This window comes from Sprattus sprattus (genome assembly GCF_963457725.1).
Source record: "Sprattus sprattus genome assembly, chromosome: 18".
NCBI classification, from domain to species: Eukaryota; Metazoa; Chordata; class Actinopteri; order Clupeiformes; family Clupeidae; genus Sprattus; species Sprattus sprattus.
The window spans coordinates 22607555-22632361 of NC_137916.1; the positions used below are offsets into that span (position 1 = coordinate 22607555).

The 24807-nt window shown below is 44.1% G+C and overlaps 1 protein-coding gene across 1 annotated transcript; it reads right to left on the bottom strand.

The window, feature by feature from the left end:
- Window positions 1-347: 347 nt before the first annotated feature.
- Window positions 348-12229, bottom strand: LOC308379324 (26S proteasome non-ATPase regulatory subunit 11). Its single transcript, XM_080856410.1, has 13 exons — window positions 12124-12229; window positions 10963-11064; window positions 10436-10632; window positions 7628-7685; window positions 6691-6885; window positions 6061-6205; window positions 5789-5849; window positions 3615-3677; window positions 3124-3249; window positions 2890-2925; window positions 2737-2788; window positions 2346-2488; window positions 348-1343 (listed from the first exon to the last, which is right to left on the bottom strand). Exons 1-12 carry the CDS (start codon window positions 12212-12214, stop codon window positions 2346-2348), a joined length of 1269 nt encoding a protein of 422 aa, XP_080712536.1. The 5' UTR covers window positions 12215-12229; the 3' UTR covers window positions 348-1343.
- Between the last annotated feature and the right edge of the window lie 12578 nt (window positions 12230-24807).

The window sequence follows — 24807 nt, forward strand, 5'->3', positions numbered from 1 at the left end:
ACCAATTGATGTTTCGACAACTGCGGATCTACCTACACATCGGAAATTCATCCTGCACAAGCTTTTTAAAAGTTAAGTTCTATTTTTATATAATTTGGATGCAAACGTATCCCTATCATCATAACGTCACCTCACGACGGTTGCCCTTATATGCATGGACCAAACAAAAAATAACATTGATATCCAATAGGCTACTAATGCAAGATCTGAAAAATAAAGGGGAGATGCTTACAGCGCAAAGCAGACAGAGCATTTTAATATTAATCCGAACTGATAAACAGGCAGAGACAAATGATAACACAGCTATGTGATTAGCAGTTAGGCCAATAACCACTCCAACACACAGGTTCTCCCATTGTGACTTTATTATCATGTTTTTAGCGTTATAAAAAAGGGTGATGGCCATACAAGCCATGGAATGAGGCTCTTGGCAACGTTATGTACAAAGGGGACCTGGAAGGGGGGGGGAGGCGCAAATGTGAGAGGAGAGTTGGAGCGGAGGAAGGTGGTTAGCTCATGCCCCACCTAGTGATGGCATCTCCCCCTTGATACATCGCCTCCATCACTCGCCCCGGATACAAACAGTCCTTACACCCCATCCACACTCGCAGGGGGAGCCAGATGCGGGTGCAGTGGGATGGGAGTGGGGGTCTGAAAGAGGTTGGGGTGCAGGGGTAGGCCCTTTAAACCGTTCCTCTGGTGTAGCTCATGGACGCGTCTGGGGGGAAGGGGACTTCGGGGAGACTTTCGTCCACAGCCGCATTCTGGGAGAGGGACGCGGGTGTTGGCAACACAGCTGAACCTGAAGTCCAGGGGTTGGCCTGCCTGCAGAGCTCAAGGCCAGATCTGTATATGTACATTTCATAAAGAACTCTGTTGTGGGTGTATATGATGTGTGTAACTGTTGTATTATCAGAAGGATTCCCTGATAGCCCTCTTGAAGAGCGTCGGAGTTACAAAGAAACGTGTGATGGAGGACAGGAGAGGGAGGAAAACGGAAGACAAATACAAACCCAGAATCAAAAACGAAGTGTTTAGGGGGTAAAGTTGACAACCGTCCATTGAAGGGGGAGCTGAGGAAACTGACGACATTTTAAAAACTTTCCAGGTGAAAGCTGGAGGTGCCAGAAGAGCCCTATCAGTTTGTTATGTTTGTCGTCTTTTTTATTTTTTTTGCAAGAGGGGGGAGGGGTTGGTTTTTCCATTTTCTTCTCAAATATTTTTTTTGTCATTTGTTGTGTCCTGGGTGTAGATTTCCGCTCTTCCCTATTGCGCCTCCTCTCCTCAGAGTTTTTTTTGTAGAATTGGCCAAATTTAGGCCCAATGGAGATGCCAGTCCACACCTGCGGGGACAGTAGACAAAAGCGAACAGACATCAACCCAGTGAGCTGCTGACAGTAACAGACAATGTTCAGAAAAGTCTCACACAGCCAGACAATTAGCTACATACATGTTGTACACAAGGTCATCTTCCATTATATATTACAACATTCGGTCACCCTTTATTGCCACCTGTGCAAAACCTTGGTCTAAATGTGGTGGCACAATATGCATGAAGTGTGTTTGAAACCTTCCCAACCAACTCAACCTCTTGTGAAGGCCAAGCTTAAAGTAGTAAAACGGATTAGCAATGATTGATACAGAACCCAGCGAAGATGAGAGGTGCTTTTGACAAGCTACAGGCAGGTTTTAGAAGAGCCAATCTAGAGGTCAACTCTCACCCTCAGTCAATACCTAAAGCTACACAAGTCGGCTCCAGATGGTGTACCTTTGTCACCAGGGGCCAGTCACATCAGGCCCCCCAAGGTGAGCTAGAGCAGCTCTCTGTGAAAGGTGATGCCACCACATTAAAATCAGTCCAGAATGATACAAAGGAAACCAGTGCTAATGCAAATATAGCAAACAAAGAACAATGAAGGGACTACAAGGGACAGCCATTGCCTCATAGGTACACCGCTAATACTTAATACTAAATTATCTTTATTGGGAATAACCCCTTGAGATGTACCATCTCGTTTTCCAGCAATACTTGCTGAATTTTTCCAAAACTGCTCATCAAAATGAATCTTCATGGCCCCTTCAAAAGATCCCCACTGATCAGAGAACTCAGAGCTGCACTATGGATGACATATCACGTATATTATTGATTTAAAAAAAAAAAAAAAATTCAATGCACGGCAGAGTCACTGCTTTGCAGACCTTGTAATTTAGTTTGCCTTCAGAACATAAAGATGGTCCTTGGGAGAGAAAGCCAGTTTAGATGAGGGATGTGCATGAAATGTTTGACTGAGCCAGAGGCCTCAAGGTGGAGCAGTACGACGATCTTTAAGAAACCTTTGACTGACCTATGTTAACTTCTTGGCTTTGTTGTAGAGCGAGTCCACTACTTTGCTCATGTTCTGAATGGTCTCCAGAGCTGCTCCGTACGTTTTGTCAACAGGGGGCTCGTCGAAAACAATCAGGACGCCCTCTCCCTGGTCCAAGATGCCTGCAAAAAAGCACAAGGATCAGAATTCTTCATTTCGTCGTTGAGACGCAATGCAATTCCATGAAACCACCTGTTGAAGGGTGTCAAAGAAATTGTAGATAGTGGGTGTGCCTACCCTACAGCAAGGTCTAATTGAAACCCAACCCAACACTCAATTCAAAGGTACCAGCCTTTGGGAAGCATGCGGACATGAATGTGTTTTACGTCAGAAGTGGAAACAAATCCTCTATGGAGTTGTGATCACTTACCATGGAATTTCTCGTCTAGAATCATCTGGGATAATTTCCTCTCAACGTCTGCCTGCATGGGAAGAGGAACAGAGTCATATTTTGTTCACACGGACCAGCTTTAAAATTTTTTTAATAAATTGCTATGGATAGCAGTTTTCAAAGATTTCTCACCTTAGACAGTTTAATAAGACCGGAAATGTGTTCAATCTGTAAGGTATAAGAAGAACGAGAGACACAGGCCAAAGTCAGTGAGAAAAACACTTTATACACAATTAGAAACTCAGACAATATATAATAATAATTTATGAGACAAAAAACAACACAAATCAACTTTAACTTTAAAACTTTAATTAAATGTGTTTAAAAAACTAATGCAAAACAACAAAACAGAGTGCTTTGGCCCACCTGGATTCTGGAGAAGGGCTCGATGTCCCGGATGAGGTTCTGTTCCAGCAGGTTGTCGTAAAGTTTGGTCAGGTGGTTGCTGATGATGGGGTCATCTCTCAGCTCAGCTCTGTATTCAGTCAGTGCCTGGAAGGTGCAGCAAAGGGCAGTTCAAGGTCATTCGCACGCCACTCACCATCATATTAAGAAGGGGGGGGGGGGGAGTACCACTCAAGCGAGCAGAGGGAGAGGGGAAAGAAGAAGAAGAAAGAGAGAGAGAGAGAGAGAGAGAGAGAGAGAGAGAGAGAGAGAGAGAGAGAGAGAGAGAGAGAAAAAAATGAGGGTGACAGGGGATTGAAAAACAAGAGGGGGAATAGAATGGGGGTACAAGGTGAGGAGGGCAAAAGGGAGGGAGGGAGGGAGGGAAAAATAGAGGAAAAAAGAAGAAAGGTTGAAAAAAGATAGAGGGGAAAAAAACAAAAACAAGAGATGGCCAGTTGCTTTTGTCTCACCTTTTCAAAGTCAGCTAATGACCTGTTCTTACTAGCCTGGGCCACACTCTTCAGTGCGTCCGTCTGTCAAGTAAAAAACACAGGAAAGGGATGCTCACAAATTCAAATCCACACCAAGTAGGTCTATATGAAGGGTGTGTGGGTGTGTATGTATGCCATGTCTCTCCCAGATTCTGAAGGCTAACAGCCTAAACCTTTAGTCACAGACCTCATCAAGGGCTGAATTCTGCTCAGGGCGTTCTATCTGCTAAAAGGTGTTTTTTCCCCTTGCCACCGCTGCCTATGATTTTAGCCAGTGCTGGGTCTTGTATATTTACTGCTGAGTTTGTACTTAATCTGGTAGCTTTGTAATGTACTACATAAATAAAAGGTCACCTTAACTTAGGTAGTCCCCCAGGCCACCTGCATGGTGTACAATGTGACCTAGATCAGTGGTTCTCAACCTTTTTTGCTCCATGACCCAAATTTTTAGAGACCAGCGCAGTTGCGACCCAACAATTAATAATCAGCATGAATCATCAGGCCAATAGTTTAACAATTGTATTATTACTTTATTATTATGATTACTACCACTACTGCTATAGGCTTAATCATCTACCACTGTTTTACCATTGAAAACACATGCAACTGTTTAAAAGTCAGGATCAGTTATGCAATCATTGACTTCTGAACTTCTTTGAACAAAAATGGACTTAAGCCATACAACTTTTTAATAGGAAATTTAAATGTTCAACTTTTTAAGAAGAATCCATGGACTTACATGTTCACCTTTTTATTCAGAGATGGACTAACATGTTCCACTTATCACAGGACTTATGTTGATTTTCTAAATGAGAAATCCTTACTTACATGCTCAACTCCTTAATGAGAAATGGACATGTTCAAATAGTAAATGAGATCCCTGAATGTTTTCCTGTCATCGAGGCTGCCCCATCCGTTGTCACACCAACACACTTTGACCAGGAGCGCTGACTGAGTTAAAGTATGTGTCCATTGCAGAAAAAAAGATCTGCTGCCTGCAGTGGTAAATGTTGGCAAATCTGAATTAAATAATAACTGCTCTTCAAAGTCATCATTCCGCACATACCGCACGTAAACCAAGAGAATGGCATGGCTAGCCACGTCTGTGGATTCACAGAGTTTTAAGGCGATATAGTCAAAAGCGCAGAGACGTTCAGTGAGCTGCTGCTCAACATCATTTGACATGTCACATATCCTCACATGAACAGTGTCGTTTGTCATGGGAATTGTCTTTAAGTTCGCTGCTTCTTTTTCACCTATGAGTGGAGTGCACAACGATTTTTTTTTTTTTGGGATGCCTCGAGGTTTTGGCTCATGCATTTAAAAAAAAAAAAAAAGTCTTTATCTTTATAGTTGGCCTGCTTTGTTTCAAAATGTATCTGCAATTTCGAAGGCTTCAGGCTTTCATTAGCCAGTATTTCGTTGCATAGCACACACAACGGCGGGTGCTCACCATTCTTCACGCAATACGTAAATCCATATTTCAGAAATACCGGGTCACACGCCTGTAAAACTCCCTCTTTGGTTCTTCAGAAGAAGTCGTATCTGAGCTGGTACTCGTTTTACACGAAGATACTCTGTTGACTTTTTGCCTACACTAGTCGCCTATAGACATTCTCCGGTCATGTCAGAGCATGTTATCGCGCAATACATGTTGCATACATTTGAAATATCTTATATGCAAATTTGATTGGCTGAATGTTCGAACATGTTATCGTTAGATAGGCCTACATGCAAAACCATTATGTGGTTTAATGTCAGAACTGGGGGCAGGGATTCCCTAATCAATGGACGGAGGGAGCATGGCTTGAAAAAAAAGGTTTTACATTTAGAATTCGTCTCGCGACCTTTTCAGAAACTCTGGCGACTCAAATTTGGGTCGCGACCCAAGGGTTGAGAACCACTGGCCTAGATCTTAAATGAATCTGATGATTCCACTTTTGTTGCTTTCTAATATTCAAAAGCCATATTCACTAATCGGTCCCACCTACAAATAGTGACTATCCCACAGTTGTCTGCAGACGGTTCTGTTTAATACTGGCTGTGGGAGACTGGTGCTGAGGACACCATCAGAGCATCCTAATTACTACAGTGGAGTCATAAACATTTGGGGGGTGTGGTGATGTTCTGTGGCTTGATCATATGGCACATACCTGTCTGCCAGCATGTCGCAGGGCAAGTTTCCCGCTTATCAACGTCTGCACGTCCTCTGGCCTGCAAAACAAGGCACACACATAATCAGACATGGTCTTAATCCCCTTTCATCAGAAAGCACTCCACCTAGCCTTTTGATGACTCCCCCATGTATACTTCATATTAACATAAGGCAGCCAGAGGAAAACTTTGTATGAGTAATCATGACAAGGAAGGAGAGAGTTATTGTGTGTGTGTGTGTGTGTGTGTGTGTCTTCAGAAGGTGGCTTACGTGTTGAGCATGATCTTGCACAGCAGCATGTATTTGAGAGCCTTGATAGCCCGTGGACTATCGATGGAGTCGTAGCCCTCAAAGGCCTCGTAGAAGTACGAGTACGCAGTTTTAAAGTCCTTCTCCTCTGCTGCGTGGATAATGCCTGAGACAGAAAAGGGCAATTAACATCTCCATGCCACGAGGCCCTTCTGGCATAGGGCTAAGTGCATGTTTAACAGGAATGTCTGACAGGAAGTCTCATGAAACGTCACAAAATACACTGTTAAAAAACTATACTTTATTGAGTTTAGAGAGACAGACTTTGTAACATGTTACATTGCATAAGTTTAATACTATTTGTTATATTAAGTGGCTTTGGATAAAAGCATTGGCTAAATACTTGGTTATAGCATGAAAAATCACATGACTAAGAACAGCCATCAATGCCTATAATGCTAGTTTATGGATCAAGGACAAAAAGAGGCACTACATCAGGAGACCAGATGTGATTTTTTTTTTTGTGTCAAGAATCATGATTTGTAGCCAATTTCGGTTTGCACCCTTGCAGGGTAAAGAGAGAAGGAAATGTAATTGAATTCCGACGGGCAGAGAGCGTGCAGGAACGGGGTGCTCAGAGTGCGGACTTACCCGACTGCATGTCAAGGGCAGCCTGCAGTTTGGGTGGGCAGTAGATGGCGTTGGCTGTGGTCCTGGCGGATGTGAGGGCGGCACGGGCCTTGGGCAGATTGGTGAGCCCGTGGTACGTCTTGCTCTCCAGGAGCTGCACCTCCACCAGCAGCGCTTTGTCATCCATCTTCTTCAGCTCCTGCAAGAGCTTTGAGCCTGAGAGAAGACCAGGGGAGACAGTTGGCTTTTTCTTCTAAGACTTCACAAAAAGTAATGAAACAAAATAACTATATGCATACAAAGTTAAGGATTATTGGAAAATGGGATAATTTAAACCCCGCTTTCAAAATTACACTATCGGTCCAGATTGTTTTTCAATAATTGACAACCAAACCTGCATCTCACCTACAGCACAACAAATAATATAAAAACCATCACCTTCATCAACTTACACTGCTGGCTGCTGACAGGGCAAGCATGATCACATGCCTTAAGCTATTCTGGGTATGTAGGTGTTGTGGGTCTAATTCAACAGAATACTTGACAATGACTGGAATACTCATGAGGGAAGCTCTTTGAGCCTGGTGTCAAGTATTACTGACGTGGTTGTGGTGTGCCCTGGTGTCACAGTACATTGTTTAGGGTCCTTTAGGTTTAGTGCATGTGACGTTGACAGGTCTGGCTAGTAGCTGAAATAACACTGAAGCAGTTTCATTATATGGAGTGTATAGTGAGTGCAACACAATGTATTAACAGTAAGAAAATAAAACTTTTGTTTCATGTATCGTGTGGTTAATGAAATTCTGTTCTATTGATTTGGGCTACAATTTGACTGACAGCATGATGTTGGACCAGGAGTCATGCATGCATGTCAGTGTGAAAGAGACTGGGGATAGAGCAGATTAAAAACAATGACACACAAAGACTTTGCCTATGCCTCTTTGGCTCACACACTCACCTAGCAGTAGGGCCTCCTGGAACCTCTTTGTGTCGTAGTACAGCGAGACTAGACGTGCCTGTGGACAGAACAGAGATGGTTTCAAGATGTGCCAGTAACAGAGTGTACACTCAATTACCTTCACAAATTGAAGATGCTGCCAGACTAAAGTGTAGGCCTATTTATTTATTTTGTTTCATGTTAAAGTTAGATATTTAGCAGTAGCTAAAGAACATGTCACAGGACAACTACGCTGAAGAAACATGAGACCTCTTTCTCATTGATCGAGGAGAATGAATTCAACGGGGCTCCAATGTCCAAACAAGGTAAAACCTGTTTAGGAGGATTGGAGAATTGCACACTAATGGCAGCACATTTTTCAATAAAGAAGAGGAGGTAACTGATGGTGGAGGTGGGGGGTTAAGGAGATTCTTCAAAGTAGAAAATAGTTTCCTACCATGTATGGCATTGTCAACCTTACCTCGGTAGAATGCCTTTTTTGGCAGTTATATAGATACGCCATTCAGAAAAGAGCTCAGTGTAGTGCAAACAGTGTCTGTACCATCATTACCCTCTAGTGACGAGAATTAACTCTGAGTAGGTATAGATGCAATCAAAGAGAATTCATTGCTTGGCGGACTTCTGAGTTTAATTTTAAGTGAAGGCGCAGGAGTCTCTCAGAAAGGATACACATCATAGCATTACAATCGTGTTAGTTGTTCAGTTTCACCTACTTGACCAAGCTACCATTGCACATTTGTATCAGCCCGTATATAAGTTGTGCCCTGATTTTGCGAATTCGCAAACGAATCTCCATTTTTCATTTTCTGCTTAGGTTATTTGGTAGCGTTGAACCGCTCTTACCTGACTCTGCTTCCGTCACCTTTACCTAGACAGCGCCTCAAGAACCAGTTAGCCCTGCTTTGCATAAGGGGACTCAGCGGGCCAAAAGCCCTGGGGAGGCATGTTCAAGCCCCAGAAGTGAAGATGGAAAGGCATCGTGGTTTGGCAGGCACTAGCTCGCCCGGATTTGACCCGATAATAGTAACACAGCTAGAGGCACAGGACTAGGCAAGACAAGGGAGATACTTATCTGAGGAACTGGAAAAATCCATCAATCACTGGGTCAATCCCATAATTCACTCCTAGACTACCTTCCCAAACACTCAAGCCCTCAAGTCCAGCAATTTCCTGGGAGAACCCAACCAGACATGGGCACTGGGTAAACACCAATTTACTATTAAATAACTGAAAATAAATAAATCAGTCATAAAAAAAAACACATATACACCACATCTGACAGCCTGCCACTGAGATGTCTCATATCACATTTTTTGAGAAGTAATGACAAAAATAGAAGTTTATTTAACTCAAGTTATACTTGTATTTATGTAATTTATATAGGGGCGGGGGCTTAAAGTTCTACTCCTGAGGTTACTTTAGCATATCTTGTCTCTTGTCTCTCTGATCACTACATGCCCAGGAAGCAGTGTTCAAGGCCATCCACAGCTTCTCCACTTCATTACAAGAGGACAGCCTGGAGACTGCACACTAAAATTGTGGTTTTGAATGCCATCAAAAGCTGAGAAAAGGCATAGGGAGGGCCTTCCGCCTCATAGGTCCTCACAACTAGGCAGAAAGCACCAGTCACCATTTGTGACTGAATCTGAAAGGCTCCTCCTTAGCAGCTCATCTCAGCTAGACCCCGAAGCTGCCGCCAAGCAGCGCCATTTAGAGTTTCAGCCAAAGCCAGCCAATAATTTTTGGCTGAGCCAAATTATTATTTGCATCAAATAATAATTCTATCCATCACATAGAGACATACACGTACAAAAAGTAAACGGAATCAATTTTGCACACCGCATTCGCCACAGTCTAGTGCTCGTTGCTATGATACACAGGACTCACATTGAATTGATGACCAATCAAAATTTTGCGTTTTCCGATAGTGATGATCATAGACAGTTAAAGAAGCAACGCATTCTCTCACGCTGTTGAGCTGAAATGGAGGACCTAGAACCGGTAATTGTGTTGTTCTCACATAGTTTCCCTTTTTTCTACGTAGGATTTCCAGACTTTTGTTAGATCTTCAGTTTGGGAAGTAAGAATGCCGTGTTGTCAGGACTAGAATGCCGTTTTGGCGTTGTGTCAGGACTAGTGTTTTATCGATATTGTTACTCTTTTAGGACTTAACAAATATGTCAGCAGCACACAACCACACACACATTTATATGATTCTGGTGTGACATGGAGGCCTCAAAGAGTTAATTCCGTTCGTAGTGTTCGTTCACAGTTTTGGACACATGTGGGCGATTTGTATGTGGGCAACAATCGCATTGATGACAAACTTTACTGCAAACGCTGCAATAAATACATAATTTGTTAAAGATAAATCTGGTGTTTTTTTATTACATGGTATTGCCTTTTGTGGAAATATATACACGTGTAAGCCATAAATTGCTTGGAAATATTGAGATCTAGTAAATCAGTATGACATCTTCTGTAGACACGAAGTGGCAGTTTCAGCCTTTTGAAGCTACGAAAGTTTTGGCGGCTGCAGCAGCCATTTAGGTTTTGGCTGAGCTGGCTAGCCAGCCAATAACCTCATCAGCCAGCCATTATCCTCAAAACAAATGGCTTCGGGGTCTAATCTCAGCAGCAAGCCATTTAATTGGTTTGTAATGTTTCACCTCAGACCATTTCCACACACATTTTAAACCATGTGTCCAGACATACACAGGTCAATGGGTTTATACATACAACCTTATACATACAACCTGTATATATTATGACAGCCACCTGACTGTGTGAGACATATTCATGACATACCTCCAATGCCTGGCGCAGGAATGTCCTCTTTTCAGATTTGGCCCACTCAATGCACTCCAGACACAGCTCGACTTCCTGTCCTGTGGCTGCCTCCATGTCCAAAAAGAGGTCTAACAGAGAGCGCACCAGCCTCGCTGCCTTGGCTTTGCTGATGGAGTTCAAAAAGGGTCGTACATACTTCAGGAGGCCACCGAGCTCTGAGAATAGAGTATCAAGGAAGATCAGGTTATACCCTATACACTTGACAACCATCCCCCCCTTATACTTATGCAAAACAGTGGTGCCTTGACAATGTTGATGGAAAGGTCATAAGAGAACACTTCTCCCAGAGCATCAAACAGGTCACTGTAAAAGTAACACAACCTGTCTATTGTGCTCTTGGCCAAAATGATACGTGATGTTCTCAAAGTAGGCAATGCAACTGGAAGCAGTGTCAAGCATATTCTATGACAAAAGTTCTGAAACACACCCACCCATCCATAGCAGAGGCGTAACTGTTTAACTGACAGCAAGGCGGTTGAACTCACCTGCTGCCTGCCCCGTTTTGGCCAGTAGACCCCCCAGTTCCAGGATGCTCTGTTCTTTGACACGCACAGCCTCCTCATCGCTCTCCTGGACGTCCCGCTTGACTGCAGCAACAATAAACAAGTTTGCTCAGAGAGGAAACACATCCTGACAGCAAAGACTGACGCCGCTTCGCATAAAGTGAAATATGATAGTCATGACTCAAGTTGCTAAGGAGTTTCTAATGAAGAATGGACTTGGGTTTCTATAATGAAAGAACCGGCTATTTAAATACTGAATTGTCATGAAGATTACGTTACCACTTAGTTATCCCTGTGCCCTGTCACAGGACGCAGACATTCAACAGTGAGACGAATGAATGATGCTGTTAGTTAGCCAAAGCTAATAAGATATTTTGCGGCGAACCCTTCACTCACTTGTGCAAATTAGCCGTTTGTCTTATCGAGTACTGACCCGGTTTGCGATCACTAATATTGTTCTTATTCCTTTGGAAAACAAATCAAGGTGGCATCAATGTTGAAAACTAACGATGGCTGGCCAGATACTAAGAGGTAGCATTAGCTACCCAGGGTAACTTGTGTTTGATAGCACAAAGGAAGAGACTTAATATATCCCATATCACCAATTGGTAAAATCTTGAAAATCCTTATACCAACTTCTCAGGACATTCAGGTCAGCTAGCAGAGTGGCTGTGCATGGTTAAACAGCGAGCAAAATATATGGGTAGATAGTGACTTTATTGCTTACGAAACTAACAAAAGTCTGCCTGATATGACCGCTTTTGGTTTGAAGCGTAGCTACACAGCTAACTAGCTTAGACTATGACGCTACCTTGCAATATAAGGGTAGCAAGCCTTAATAAAAATGCCACCAGCAACCTTCATTAAAAGTTAGATGCATATTAACACTAGGTAGCTATGCATAGTTAACACCATACACTGCTGTAGTAAACAGGCACGCTACTGTTATCTAGCTAGTTAAAAATGCTAGCTGATACTAACGCCTGTCACAGTGAGTCAGCAGCAAGAAAACCGGCTAGTTATCAACACGGGCGAATGAGAACTTGGCTGATTTGTGCCAGAACTAGCATGACGCCAAACTAAAGGTCAAATAAATACAGTGATTTGTGACACAACATAATGCCTGATGCATAATGTACTTACCGATCGCATGTAAAATATCAATAGAAGCGTCCCGATCCGTGCTGATCAGAGACTGTGCTCTCTGAAATTCAACCACTGCCGCAGCCGCCATCTTACCAATTCTCGGACTGCCTGATTCACATATTTCAGGACCACGACACAGGAAATACAATCCTAGTCACATCCGAGAGTAATCGAGTTGCCCCCTGGTGGTACCGTTCCTAACGCTGGGTCGAAATGAATGGGATTCTTCATAGAGATATTTTTAGAAGAAAAAAGTTTTTGGATTGGTTTTATGACCCCTTGTCCTTTTTTGCACTGTAAATGGGCGACCCCGTCAAGTTGTTGGAAGTAACTAAGGAACTTTAACTTAAAGTACATTTAAATGAACTACTTTTTTTTTACTTTTATTTGAGAATATTTTAAGATGGGTAACTTTACCTGCACTTAAGTAAAATTTAGTCAAAGATAAGGTACAATATTTCAGTACTTTTAACACCTCTTCATTTGCCACTTACAATAGCATTTACTTTAAGTAGATGGGAGCAGAACCAGCTATCACTCTGTAGGTAAGCATAAGTGGCTTGAACTTGACGCGAGAAGCTACAGGCAGCCAGTGTAGCTCAATGAATAGTGGGGTGACGTGTGCCCTCTTGGGTTGGTTGAACACCAGACACGCTGCTGCGTTGAGGATCATCTGTAGTGGTTTCACAATGCATGCCGGCAGGCCCGTTAGGAGCGCGTTGCAGAAGTCAAGGCAGGAACTCACCAAGGTTTGCACCAGCAGCTGGGTGACATACTGGGTAAGGTACGGCCTGTTTTGCGGAAGTTGTATAGCTCAAAGGGGCACGACCGAGAGACAGTGGCATTGTGGGCAGTGAATGTCAGTTTGTCATCAATAATGACACAGAGATTTCTTGCAGATTTGGGAACAAGAGATAAGGAGTCAATTTTGATATTGATGTTTTGGTGGATGGCCTGTTTAGCTGGATAGACCATCATATCCGATTTAGCCAGATTCAGCTGAAGGTGGTGATTCTTCATCCATGTGGATATATCAGAAAGACCGAGATTCGCGCAGACACAGTCAGATACAGTTGTGTTTCACTGGCATAGCAGTGATAGGAAAAACCATGCGAGGGGAAGATAGGGCCCAACGAGGTGGTGTACATTGTAAAGAGAAGTGGTCCCATCACCGATCCTTGGGGCACCCCTGTGGTGAGGCAGTGAGGTACAGACAGCTGACGAGCACCCAGTAAGGTCAGATTCAAACCAGGAGTGTGCTCTGCCAGAAATGCCCATACTTGACAGTGTAGACAGAAAAATGCGGTGGCTGACTGTGTCAAAAGCAGCTGATAATTCAAGCAGGATGAAAACTGAGGATTGAGCTTCTGCTTTAGCTGTTTGTTTTTTTGACAACAGGGCTGTTTCGGTGGAGTAACCGCTTTTGAATCCAGACTGGTTTGGATCGAGGAGATTGTTCCTTGACATGAACTCTGTGACCTGTTTGGAAGCTGCCCTCTCAATGGTTTTGGATAGGAGTGGAGAAGTGAGACCGGCCGATAGTCTTCCACCTGAGTGGGATCAGGAGACGAGTTCTTGAGCAGTGGTGTTACCCGAGCCACTTTGAATGAAGAAGGAAATGTTCCAGAAGTAAATATAGCATTAATCACCTGTGTGATTGCCAGTAAGACGGTCGGGTATGGCCTGAAAGACGTTGGAGGGTATAGGATCCAATGGGCATGTAGTAGGACGGCTACCTGTTTTTGGAGACCTCAGTCTCAGTGACAGGGGTGGAGGAAGGAAACAATGAGCCATGAAGGGTTGTACCCTTAGACGGAGGAGACAGTTGGTTGAATTGGTTCCTGATGGCTGCCACTATCTCTGTGAAAAAGGAGCCTTAGTATTGACAGGAATAGGAACGGATTGTAGAGATTCTTTGGGAGACCCAGCTGGTACAGGGGATGTAGCTCAGTGGTAGAGCGTATGCTTCGCATGGAACTGGAACTTCAATGACAAATTTTAAACTCTGAGGGCCTGATTTACTAACAGGATTGCGCCCATTTCTGGCGTAAAATAGCGGTCGTAAACATAAAACGGTATTTACTAATGGGCCGCAGCGCATATTAACGCCTGTGGGTGTGAACAGGGGAGGTAACTTGGAGGTGGGTGGTAACGTAGGCGTGAGGCGCAATTTACATGGGTGGAGACAAGGTAAGTGCGCCTAATGATGTCATGCGTGGTATTTACTAAACTGCCTGTGGAGCGCACGTCTCCAATTTGCAGGCTAATTCTCCGCCTCATAAAAGCACGTCTTAACCAGGCGCAATTTCATTGAGTCTGAAAACGTTGATATGGCAGCAGTGATAAGAGAAAGGCGAAGAAAGAAGACAGAGACAGCGCACAGAAATAATTTTTTCAACTCGCATAACACATTTTCAGTTAAATGAACCACAAATCATTAGACGGTACAGGTTAACCAGCCACGCAATACTTAAATTACTGAACCAGATCAGAGATGACATCTAACCCTCCAACCGGAGATCACATTCCATTCAATCAGTTGGTAAACATTGCAAATATTGGCACCGGATCATTTCAAACAGTTATAGTATCAGCAGTTGATATATCTCAGCCTTCACAAATATTCACACAGGTACTCGAAGCATTGCTATGGCGCACTGGTCAATACATTTCCCCACTGCCACAGCCGAAATTTTAGACATCAAACAGGACTTTTTTTGAAATCGCAAACTTTCCGAACATAATATGAACCATTGATTGCACCCACGTCCATATATATTGTAGTGAACCCATGTCCCTTGTAGAAATTATTAATCTCGCCATGTACACATCTATATTGTTATAATAGACAGTTTATGCATTAATGCCACCAATAGCATATTCTTTATAATCGTGTTCTTTTAAACATCTTGCTGTAGGTGATGGCGGGCAGAACAACATTATAGCAGCGCACACATTGAATCAGGTTCAGTGATTGAGCGAACGTGAACCAATATATCAATCTCCACTTGCTGTAGCTTCATTTTCTCTTCCTAAATAAATACCACGGAAAATACGGAAAAACACCGTGCGTTAATGTGCGAACGCAGTTTAAGCAGCGGTCGCAATGTTAGTAAATCAGGCGCTATATAGGGCGGAGTAAACACAGATTGCCCAGCGCGATCTGGTTTGATAAATACCAACTAAAATGCGCTAAAACACCGTGCGTTAATTTGCGAACGCAGATTAAGAAGCGCTCGCATATTAGTAAATCAGGCCCTGAGTTTGAAACTTTTTAACAGATGAAAAGTTCACAGAGTTGCTCAGGATGAGAGTCATGGAGCTTCATTGCTCTTCTTGTGACTAACTTTTTGGAGGCAATTCTTTTGTTTGTTTTTTTATTTCCATTACATGTATTACTTGTAAAAACAAAAAATGCATACGTTGATGGGTAGCTTAAATTGGTCAAACAGGACAGGCTTAAATACAAGCATTATGCTTCAGCTTGTGCCTTTTCAGTCACTTTGAATGTATTATTATTAGTGTTGAACTTGTTTGTTGTTACTGTGCGTGACTGAATAAAAACATATATCAATATCAACTTACATTACCACTGCACACTGCACACAGATAATGTATTGTACTAGCATTTTTATTCAGTATGATATGACAGCGCAAGATATATGGGGTATGAGCAGTAGTAACATTGGTAGCAATAGTTGGTCATAAGTGCAGATATGATACAGGTACAGGTGAAGGTAGCAATAGAAGTTATGATTGAGGTATGAGTCATGATATGATATAAGTACAATGAATATGAGGTAAGAGGCATGATATAGAAAATGAAAATGAGGTAGGAGGCATGATATAAATACAATGAATAGGGACAACACTTTTAAATAAGTAGATATAGATATGAATACACTATAAAATGTTAAGTGGCTGAACAAAAAAATAACAATGGTAACAATGGTCAATATGAAAGAAAAAAATCAACTAACAAAGTCAAAAGTCAAAGAATATAAAGTCAAATGGAGTGCACTAGGAAATTGAAAGTCACAGATCCTCTCCATCTGAGTCATCCTCCACGATCTGTCTCTCCTGCAGATCCATGTTCTTCACCGCCAGGAACAAAGATGCATGGAACATGAAGTTGGACGGAGACATGTACGCAAGCTGCGGCTGTATCCGGATGAGGCCGGAGTTTGCCTGCTCATTAACCTGGGAGTTGATGGACACAATGTCGAGCGCAGCACTGTAGCTGTCCATGCAATATCCAAGGGAGCACCCAACGTGTCCCGGGAAGTGAAATCTATCTACCAGGAAGACAGTCTTCTTGAAAAAATGTGGATCCCTGTTCATGGCATACCTGTGCAGTTGGCAACTGTTGTCGTACACCATGACTCTTGGGACAGTTCTGAAGCCGGTCCGGAGGATCTCAAAGGGGTGATGTGGAGACTCACAGCTGCGCATGGCTTCGAACCCGTAGCAGATTCCGTGTGGACAGAAAATGGTGAATATCCCAGGTGTCAAAGTGGGATGCCCATACGACTCCTTCCGACAGCTGTCAGTACTTCTGGTCTTTAGTGCTTTGTCAATCTCGTACCGTGGCAGACCACAGTGTTGAGGAAGGGAGGGGAAAAAGGCGAGAGACGATGGAGGGGGAGGAGCAGGAAAGCTTTCAGGGGAAGGCAGAGGGACCTGTTCAAAAGTCTCAGTGAGAACAGTCATTAGTGCAAGCACTACAGTAGAAATGTCTGTAGGAAGGCGGCCTGCCTCGGTCACGCTGCACAGAAATTCTGTCAGTACTGGCGCCTTCTTCTGCAGATGACCCAGGTACTGATGGAAGCGGGAGTTCTTTAAGTCGATCGTACCCTCTGCCACCAGTTTGATCGTCTTGATTGCATCCGTGTTCCCGGCGATCTGCACCATCCCACACACCGGCGTACTTCTTGCCAGCTCGGACAGGAACGTGCTGTGTGCCCTCGGAGCCAGCGTTGTGTATCCCTCTTCAACGAGGCGTCTCAGGAGGGCTGCCACGTCCTCACGATTCACCTGGTGCAGACGGTCTAGGAGATCCTCCATCTCGGCATCGCTGATCCCTGAGTTGGAGGATCCCTTTGCTGTTCCTTTTCGCTTGCTCCCTGAATACCTCAGGAGAAGTCCTCGGGCGCAGTTTATGAAAACCCTCTGGCTGTGTTGCGACCCAGTCACGGTTGGCGTGTCCTCTCCAACTGGTGGTCTGGGCTCGTCCTGGAGGAGGTCTCTGCGAAAGCCCATCGCTGTTCCTAGAGATTATAAATGCACAATTAGATTAGATTAGATTCTAGGTGCACAAAAGGATTGAAACACATTATTGTATGTAGTTCTACACTCATTTAAAAAAAGTTGATTAATATACCGTCACAGATGATGGTTCCTGGCTCCTTGCCGCAGATGTTACAAGAGAATACCTATAACAATACAGAAAAAAACACGATTGTTGTGATTTATTGGTCCATGTAATGTTCAATGTTCCAGCAAATTATGTTCATATGTGTAATTCTTACTTTTTATGTTACAAATTCTATTATAAAATACCTCTTCCATGTTGATGCTAAGTCTCCGAGCCCAGCTGTTCCATCCCCGCCGCAGCGTCTTATACGGAATTGCCTTGGAGACACCGCAGGCTGAACGGGTCCTGTTGCACACTCTGTGCGTTGTTCTCAGAGGTTGGCGGCCCTCCACCATACTGTGAAGGTAGTCCACTAACAGGCCAAAGAAAATCATCTTTCTGCAAAAAAAAGTTTTACGTTTGTTAACAAATGATATGCAGCCTATTGGCGATAGAGACACCTAGATAAACGGTATATTAAAATTGATAATCTTTGCTTATGCTTACTTGTTATCATTACCATCACAACATCAAAAACTGCCTTTAAATTAAAATGATCCAATAGGAACAAAATGTAATCTCATCCATGTAGTAAAAATGGGGCACTATTAACAATACTTCAAATAAAGAAAGGTTTACAGGCATCAAGTTATGTATATTTTCATGTATTCAATATCAAATCATGTTTATAGGATTTCAACAATGCGAACTTTAGTTTAATTTCTATAAAAGTAAATATACAAATTTTCTTTGAATAGGTGCATATAAAATTAGGGTATTAATCTACAGCACCACATTTCAAATAAAATCATTTGTAAAGGACTTTTATGCTTAATTAAACTCATTAAAATAGCAATGCGGTAATGACATGCTGTTGCGGTAATGACAGAGTCACTTCATGGTCAAAACAAAAGACTAAAAGTGTAAAAAAGTAGTCAGATTATCTGTCAACTAACACTGACATAAAAGAACAAAATGTTCAAACACATAACTCATGACAAATTCAAACAAGTTTATTATCCTCCTTTAGTCTTTTTCTATGCTTTCTAGACCTCTGTGCCGATGTTCCGGGTGCCATACTGAATGGAAAATGTAGAAAATGCACAGAATTAGATTTAAAGAGTGATCCATTCCATTATAACACCACTCAACTATGTTTTACATCGCTTAATTTCAAAAACCTCACTAAGATAACAATGTTAAAACAAAAAACATGTCATTACCAAAACAGCCCGTCATTACCAGAACAGTGAGTTTTGTGTCGGTAATGACCGTTGTGGTAATGACATTTTTTTATTTTTTTCAGGATAAAGGGTGCTAAGTCTTTGAATAGCTAACACCACTCAGCAGCTAGTTCAAACTGTACTTAAAATACATATGAATAATCTGTATATTTCATTATTTTCACAAAAAGTGTTATTGTAATAGCCATCGTGGTAATGACGCTGAACTGATGTACTCTATGGGTAAGAGGAAAACAATAATAAATTACTTACTTTTCAAGCTATCAAATGACCCTCCTCCCTCATGGCTGACATGTGCACCTCTGCCAGCCTTCATTTCCATGGTTACAGCATAAACAAATCTTGCCCTCATACAAATATATGTTGGGGACAGGGCTATATTGTTAAAAAATATTCTCAAATTGTATAGATATGAACACAGCTAATATATCTACACTCTTTTAAAGATGTTAACATAACATACATTGACCCTTATTAATGAGATAATAATATTTTATATCTGTTTTGGAGAAAAGAAGTTTAAAAATCTGGGTTGGGGACGAGCCTATTTGGCCAAGTATTAGTATTTACAATATTTTTAAAAATAGAAAACCTCATGATTGGGGTGTAAAACTTTGTTTCATAGTACAATAAATATTATTTAAAATAACTAAGCTATTTATTTTGTACAATATCATTTTAAACAGACATTTTACCTCTGGGGACATAAAAGTGCCCGCAATCAAAGAATCACCCATAAATATAATGGTTCGAGAGCCATGGCGTCATAATGATAGTATTAGGAGGTGGATTCACTCAGTTTAACATCGTGTAGGACATCACTGAAGGCCCAGTAGTGAAATGCACGGACCGCCACTGCATAATTATATATTCTTTTACACACTAATACAAAATTGGGCTCAGGAAATAGAGGCTGGTGTTAATTTTGCAAGGTCAGACGAGAGCACGCTTTGCCTGTCGCCTAAAGATTTGTTGACCTTTCCATTTTTTTGGGAACTGGCCATTGTTGCACATACCCTGGTCCTTTACAAGTTTCACAGGAGTTTTATCTTGCCCGCTATTGGCTGACGTTTGACTTTAATCTGCACTTTATGTAACCGTCATCTCTTTACATCTTGCTTTTGTCTTGAGTTTTACCTTAAGAAAAGAAACACACTTTTGATATTCTAAATGTCTGTCTCTAGTTTCAACTTGAAGTGAACTTTTTGTTTTGTTTTTCTTTTCTAATCTGTTATGTAGGACATGGTGTTAAAATCCCTTTTTTTTTGCATACTCGAGACTCTGTGGGTTGGTCGAATGATTGATGGCATCCTATGGGTTATCAAGTGGGCCCCCTCCTTCTTTGATGTTTCGCTGATTGACCCACGACACCTCCAGAGGGTTCAGCAGTGAGATCCGGCGTCCCGGGCTCACTCCCTAGATGCCATCACTCATCCGACAGCCCAGGTGGAGTCCTTCCGCTTTATCCACAGCCACTGACTTCCCTTTTCAGCAGCCCTGGAAAGGTCTTTGACTGCCTGCCTGTGGTCCTTTCCCCGCACTCCCATCTCTCGGAGAAGCCTGGATGTTGAGGTGGCTACAAATCCTCTGCAGCCTACCTCAACTGGGCAGACCTTAGCTTTCCAGCCTTGTTGTTGTGCATCTGCTGCCAGCTCTGCATACCTGAGCTTCTTGCGCTCGTAGGCCTCCTCCACTGCGCTCTCCCAGGGCACCGTGAGCTCGATGATGTAGACCTGCTTGAGTGAGGCCGACCAAAGCACGAGGTCTGGTCGCAGATTTGTTGCTGTTATTTCTGCTGGGAAATGTAGCTTCTGGCCTAAGTCTACCAGCATCTTCCAGTCCCGTGCCCCACCTAGCTGTCCAGTTTCTGGTCTTGAGGAGGTGAGTGTGGCTTGGCCCCCGCCCTCCCGGACAAATGTTGTTGCCGGTCTACGAGATGGTGGAGGAAGGGCATTGACGCTCATCCGTCGACTCTCCAGCACTGCCGCAAGACACTGTAGCACCTGGTTGTGCCGCCAGGTGTACCGGCCTTGAGTGAGGCCGGTCTTGCAGCCCACCAGGATGTGCTTAAGTGTAGCTGGAGTCGGGCAGAGAGAGCATGTTGGGTCTTCTCCGTACCACTGGCTAAGATTCTTGGGAGACGGCAGTACATCATAGGCGGCCCTGATGGTGAAGCTAGCCTTGAATGCCTCCATCTCCCACAGCTCCTGCCAGGAGATCTTCCTCTTCTCCACTCCCTCCCAGGTCATCCATTGCCCCTGCTTTGCCTGTGATACAGCTTTTGCACACCTTGCTGCCTCCTCTTGCTGACGTACCTCCTGGACCACCAGCTTGCGTCTCTGGAACGGAGTAGCCCTGTTCCAGGCTGGTGTACTGGCTACAGCTCCAAGACCACTCCTCCCATGTTGCACTCGGCCCACGATGTCCCTGTGCTTGAGTGCTGACTTTGTGCCTGCTTGGTTGCCTCCAGTGGGGTCCACTTTCTCCCAGTAGCCAGGATGGGGGCAGCTTGGGCTACAAATGGATCACTTGAATCCAATAGCATCATCTCCAGTCTAACTTTGGCGCATTTATACTCCTCTGCTAGACTGGAAATGGGCAGTTCTAAAACTCCTTTGCCATAGAGCCCTACACTGCTGAGGCACCTGGGAAGCCCAAGCCACTTCCTTGCATATGAGCTGACCATCCTCTCCAGCTTTTCCACCTTCGAGATCGGGACTTCATACAGGGTTAGTGGCCATAAGAGGCGTGGCAGGAGCCCGAACTGCATGCACCAGAGCTTCAACTTGCCAGGTAGTGCGGTTTTGTCAATGTTCTTAAGGCCGCTGGCTACATCCTTCCTGAGCTGATCTACCTGCTCTTTGTCCTTGAGGGAGGCATCATACCATCGACCAAGGCTCTTCACAGGCTTCTCGGAGACAGTTGGAATAGGCTCATCGCCAATGAGAAAGCGTTGGTCTGACAGCTTCCCCTTGACGATGGAGATGCTTCTGGAGTTGCTCGGCTTGATCTTCATCCGAGCCAGCTCGATGTTATCTTGCAGCTTCCTCAGCAGCCGTACAGTGCAAGCCTTGGTCGTGGTGAGGGTGGTAAGGTCGTCCATGTAAGCTCTCACGGGCGGCAGTCTCAGGCCAGGTCTTATTAACTGTCCTCCAACCACCCACCGAGATGCTCGAATTATCATCTCCATGGCCATTGTGAAGGCTAGCGGGGAGATGGTGCAGCCGGCCATAATTCCCACTTGTAGATGCTGCCATGCTGTGGTGTACTCTGCTGTTGACAAGCACACCTGCACATCCTGGAAGTAGGCCTTGACAAGGCTTGTTAGGCCTACAGGAACCCTGAAGAAGTCGAAGGCGGTCCAAAGGAGGTTGTGAGGGACTGAGCCAAAGGCGTTGGCGAGATCCAGAAACACCACGTGAAGATCTGTTCCCTCCGTCTTGGCAACCTTGATCTGATGCCAGATGGTACTCGCATGTTCCAGACAACCGGAGAAGCCAGAGATGCCTGCTTTCTGGATTGATGTGTCAATCAGATGGTTTCTTTGCAAGTATCCTGCCAGCCTGTGAGCGACCACACTGAAGAATATCTTCCCCTCAACGTTCAGGAGGCTGATCTGGCGAAATTGGCCGATTTCTGATGAGTCCTTTTCCTTTGGGATGAGGATTCCTCCAGCTCTCTGCCAGGATGTTGGTATTTCTTTCTTTTGCCAGACCACCCTCATGAGCTTCCAGAGGAAACGCAGGGCATCTGGTGCATTTTTGTAGAGCCTGTATGGAACTCCGTTAGGACCTGGGGCTGAAGCAGCCCTTGCTCTACGCACGGTTTTCTCCACTTCGCTCCATCTGGGTGGGCTGATATCCGGCTGATGCTCTGGCGGATTGATTGGTGGCATGTCAGACGGGAGAATAACCTCTTCGTGGCGTTTGGCATCTGTGCAGGCCTTTTCTAGATGTTTTTCCAGGTCTGCCTTTGACACTGAGAGGCTTCCATTCTTCTCCGCTGTAAAGAGACTCTTCACAAATTTGAAGGGGTCTTTGTAGAAGCGTGATCTTGTCTGTTCCTTCCTCCTGCGCTTCTTCACCAGATTTTCCGCTCTCCTCAGTGTCGCAAGTCTACTCCGGATGTCCTCCTGCAAAACGTTTATGCCCTCTTTTTCCTCTTCTTTGGCTTTCCTCCACTGCTTTTTCAGCTGCCTCCTCTCTCTGACTAGACGATCTATTTCCTTCTGCCTCCTGGACTTAGTGGGGATTGTTGGTTCAGATCTCTTTCTTTCGACTTCTCCAAACCGCTCCGATCCATAGCTGTAGATAAGATCTCCCATTTTCTCCAGCTTCTTCCTGGTGGTGCCTCTGAGCCCCTCTAAGATGTTGCAGAGGTCAGTGTTGACCTCCATCCACAGTGCCTTTTCGCAGGATTTTGGCCACTTGATCAGTGGCCTTCGCCCCTGGATCTTCTTTTCCACTGCAGGTCTTGCTGGGCTGGGCTCAGGTTGGCTTCCTGTGCAAGGTTCTACCTCTTCTGGGACAGGGATGTTGATGTCCTGCAGACTGTGGTTTTGGCCCTGCTGCTGAACTTCAGTCGACTGACTCGACCTGCTTCTCAGAAAGTAGCTGTCGATGCGAGATCCCTGTTGACCCTTCTTTAGGCACCCTTTTCTGCCCTGATGTATATTTAGGCCTCTGGTGGAAGTGACCTTTGCCCAGCCACATATGCAGCTCTGGAGCTTGTGTCCTGCTGTAGCTGTTGCAGTCTCGGGTATGCTGATCATCAAACTCGTAGTCATTTCCGTTCCTATGTCAATTACCGGGTTATCCGCCGATGAGTCATCTTCCGCCCCCGCTCTCGCTGACTCAGGGGGTATTTTCTTCTTATAGTTTTTCGTAGCCATTGGTGGGTGGGACCCATACACCGTTCGTGCTGAGTCCCGCTACCACGGGTAGCTAGCCCGTGGCAGCCCCGTTGGGGTCTGTTCCCTCCTGCCAGCTGTCTTTCCATGCCGTCACAAGGTCTTTCCCTAGTTGCCAGCTGCTCTTTCACAGCAGTCACTGGTTCTCCAGATGATCAGATCTGTTATGTAGGACATGGTGTTAAAATCCCTTTTTTTTTGCATACTCGAGACTCTGTGGGTTGGTCGAATGATTGATGGCATCCTATGGGTTATCAAGTGGGCCCCCTCCTTCTTTGATGTTTCGCTGATTGACCCACGACACCTCCAGAGGGTTCAGCAGTGAGATCCGGCGTCCCGGGCTCACTCCCTAGATGCCATCACTCATCCGACAGCCCAGGTGGAGTCCTTCCGCTTTATCCACAGCCACTGACTTCCCTTTTCAGCAGCCCTGGAAAGGTCTTTGACTGCCTGCCTGTGGTCCTTTCACCGCACTCCCATCTCTCGGAGAAGCCTGGATGTTGAGGTGGCTACAAATCCTCTGCAGCCTACCTCAACTGGGCAGACCTTAGCTTTCCAGCCTTGTTGTTGTGCATCTGCTGCCAGCTCTGCATACCTGATAATAAGCATACAAAAATAGAATTCCAATCTTCAATCATTTATTGAGCTTCAACTCACGTCCTGCACAGTGAAAAGAAGTGAATTGTACTTGTAACATAGAATAATCTATGGGGCTCATACCATAATTGTAAACAATATCATAATTGTAAACGATGTGTGTGGCCTCCTAATCATAAACAAGGGTTTTTTATGTATTTTTATGTTGCAGAATCATGACATAAGACTACACAAAAGATTAACTCAAAGTGTCCGTAAGATGGTGCTATGTAACATTAGTCAAATGCCTGCCTTACCTTAGAGATTTTAAATGTTTTACTTCATTACACAATCTAAGGTGCCAACCTGCACATCGGAAGCGGTTGGGGGTTAAGATAGATAGATAGATAGATGGATACTTTATTGATCCCGAGGGAAATAAAGGTCATCCAGTAGCTTACACTTACATACATACATGAATTACAATAAATACAAAAATCACAATAAATACAAACACAAAAACAATACACATAGGGAGAACATGTACACAGGGGGTGGGGTGTTTACAGTTACAGGATAGATCTGGCCCCATATAACAT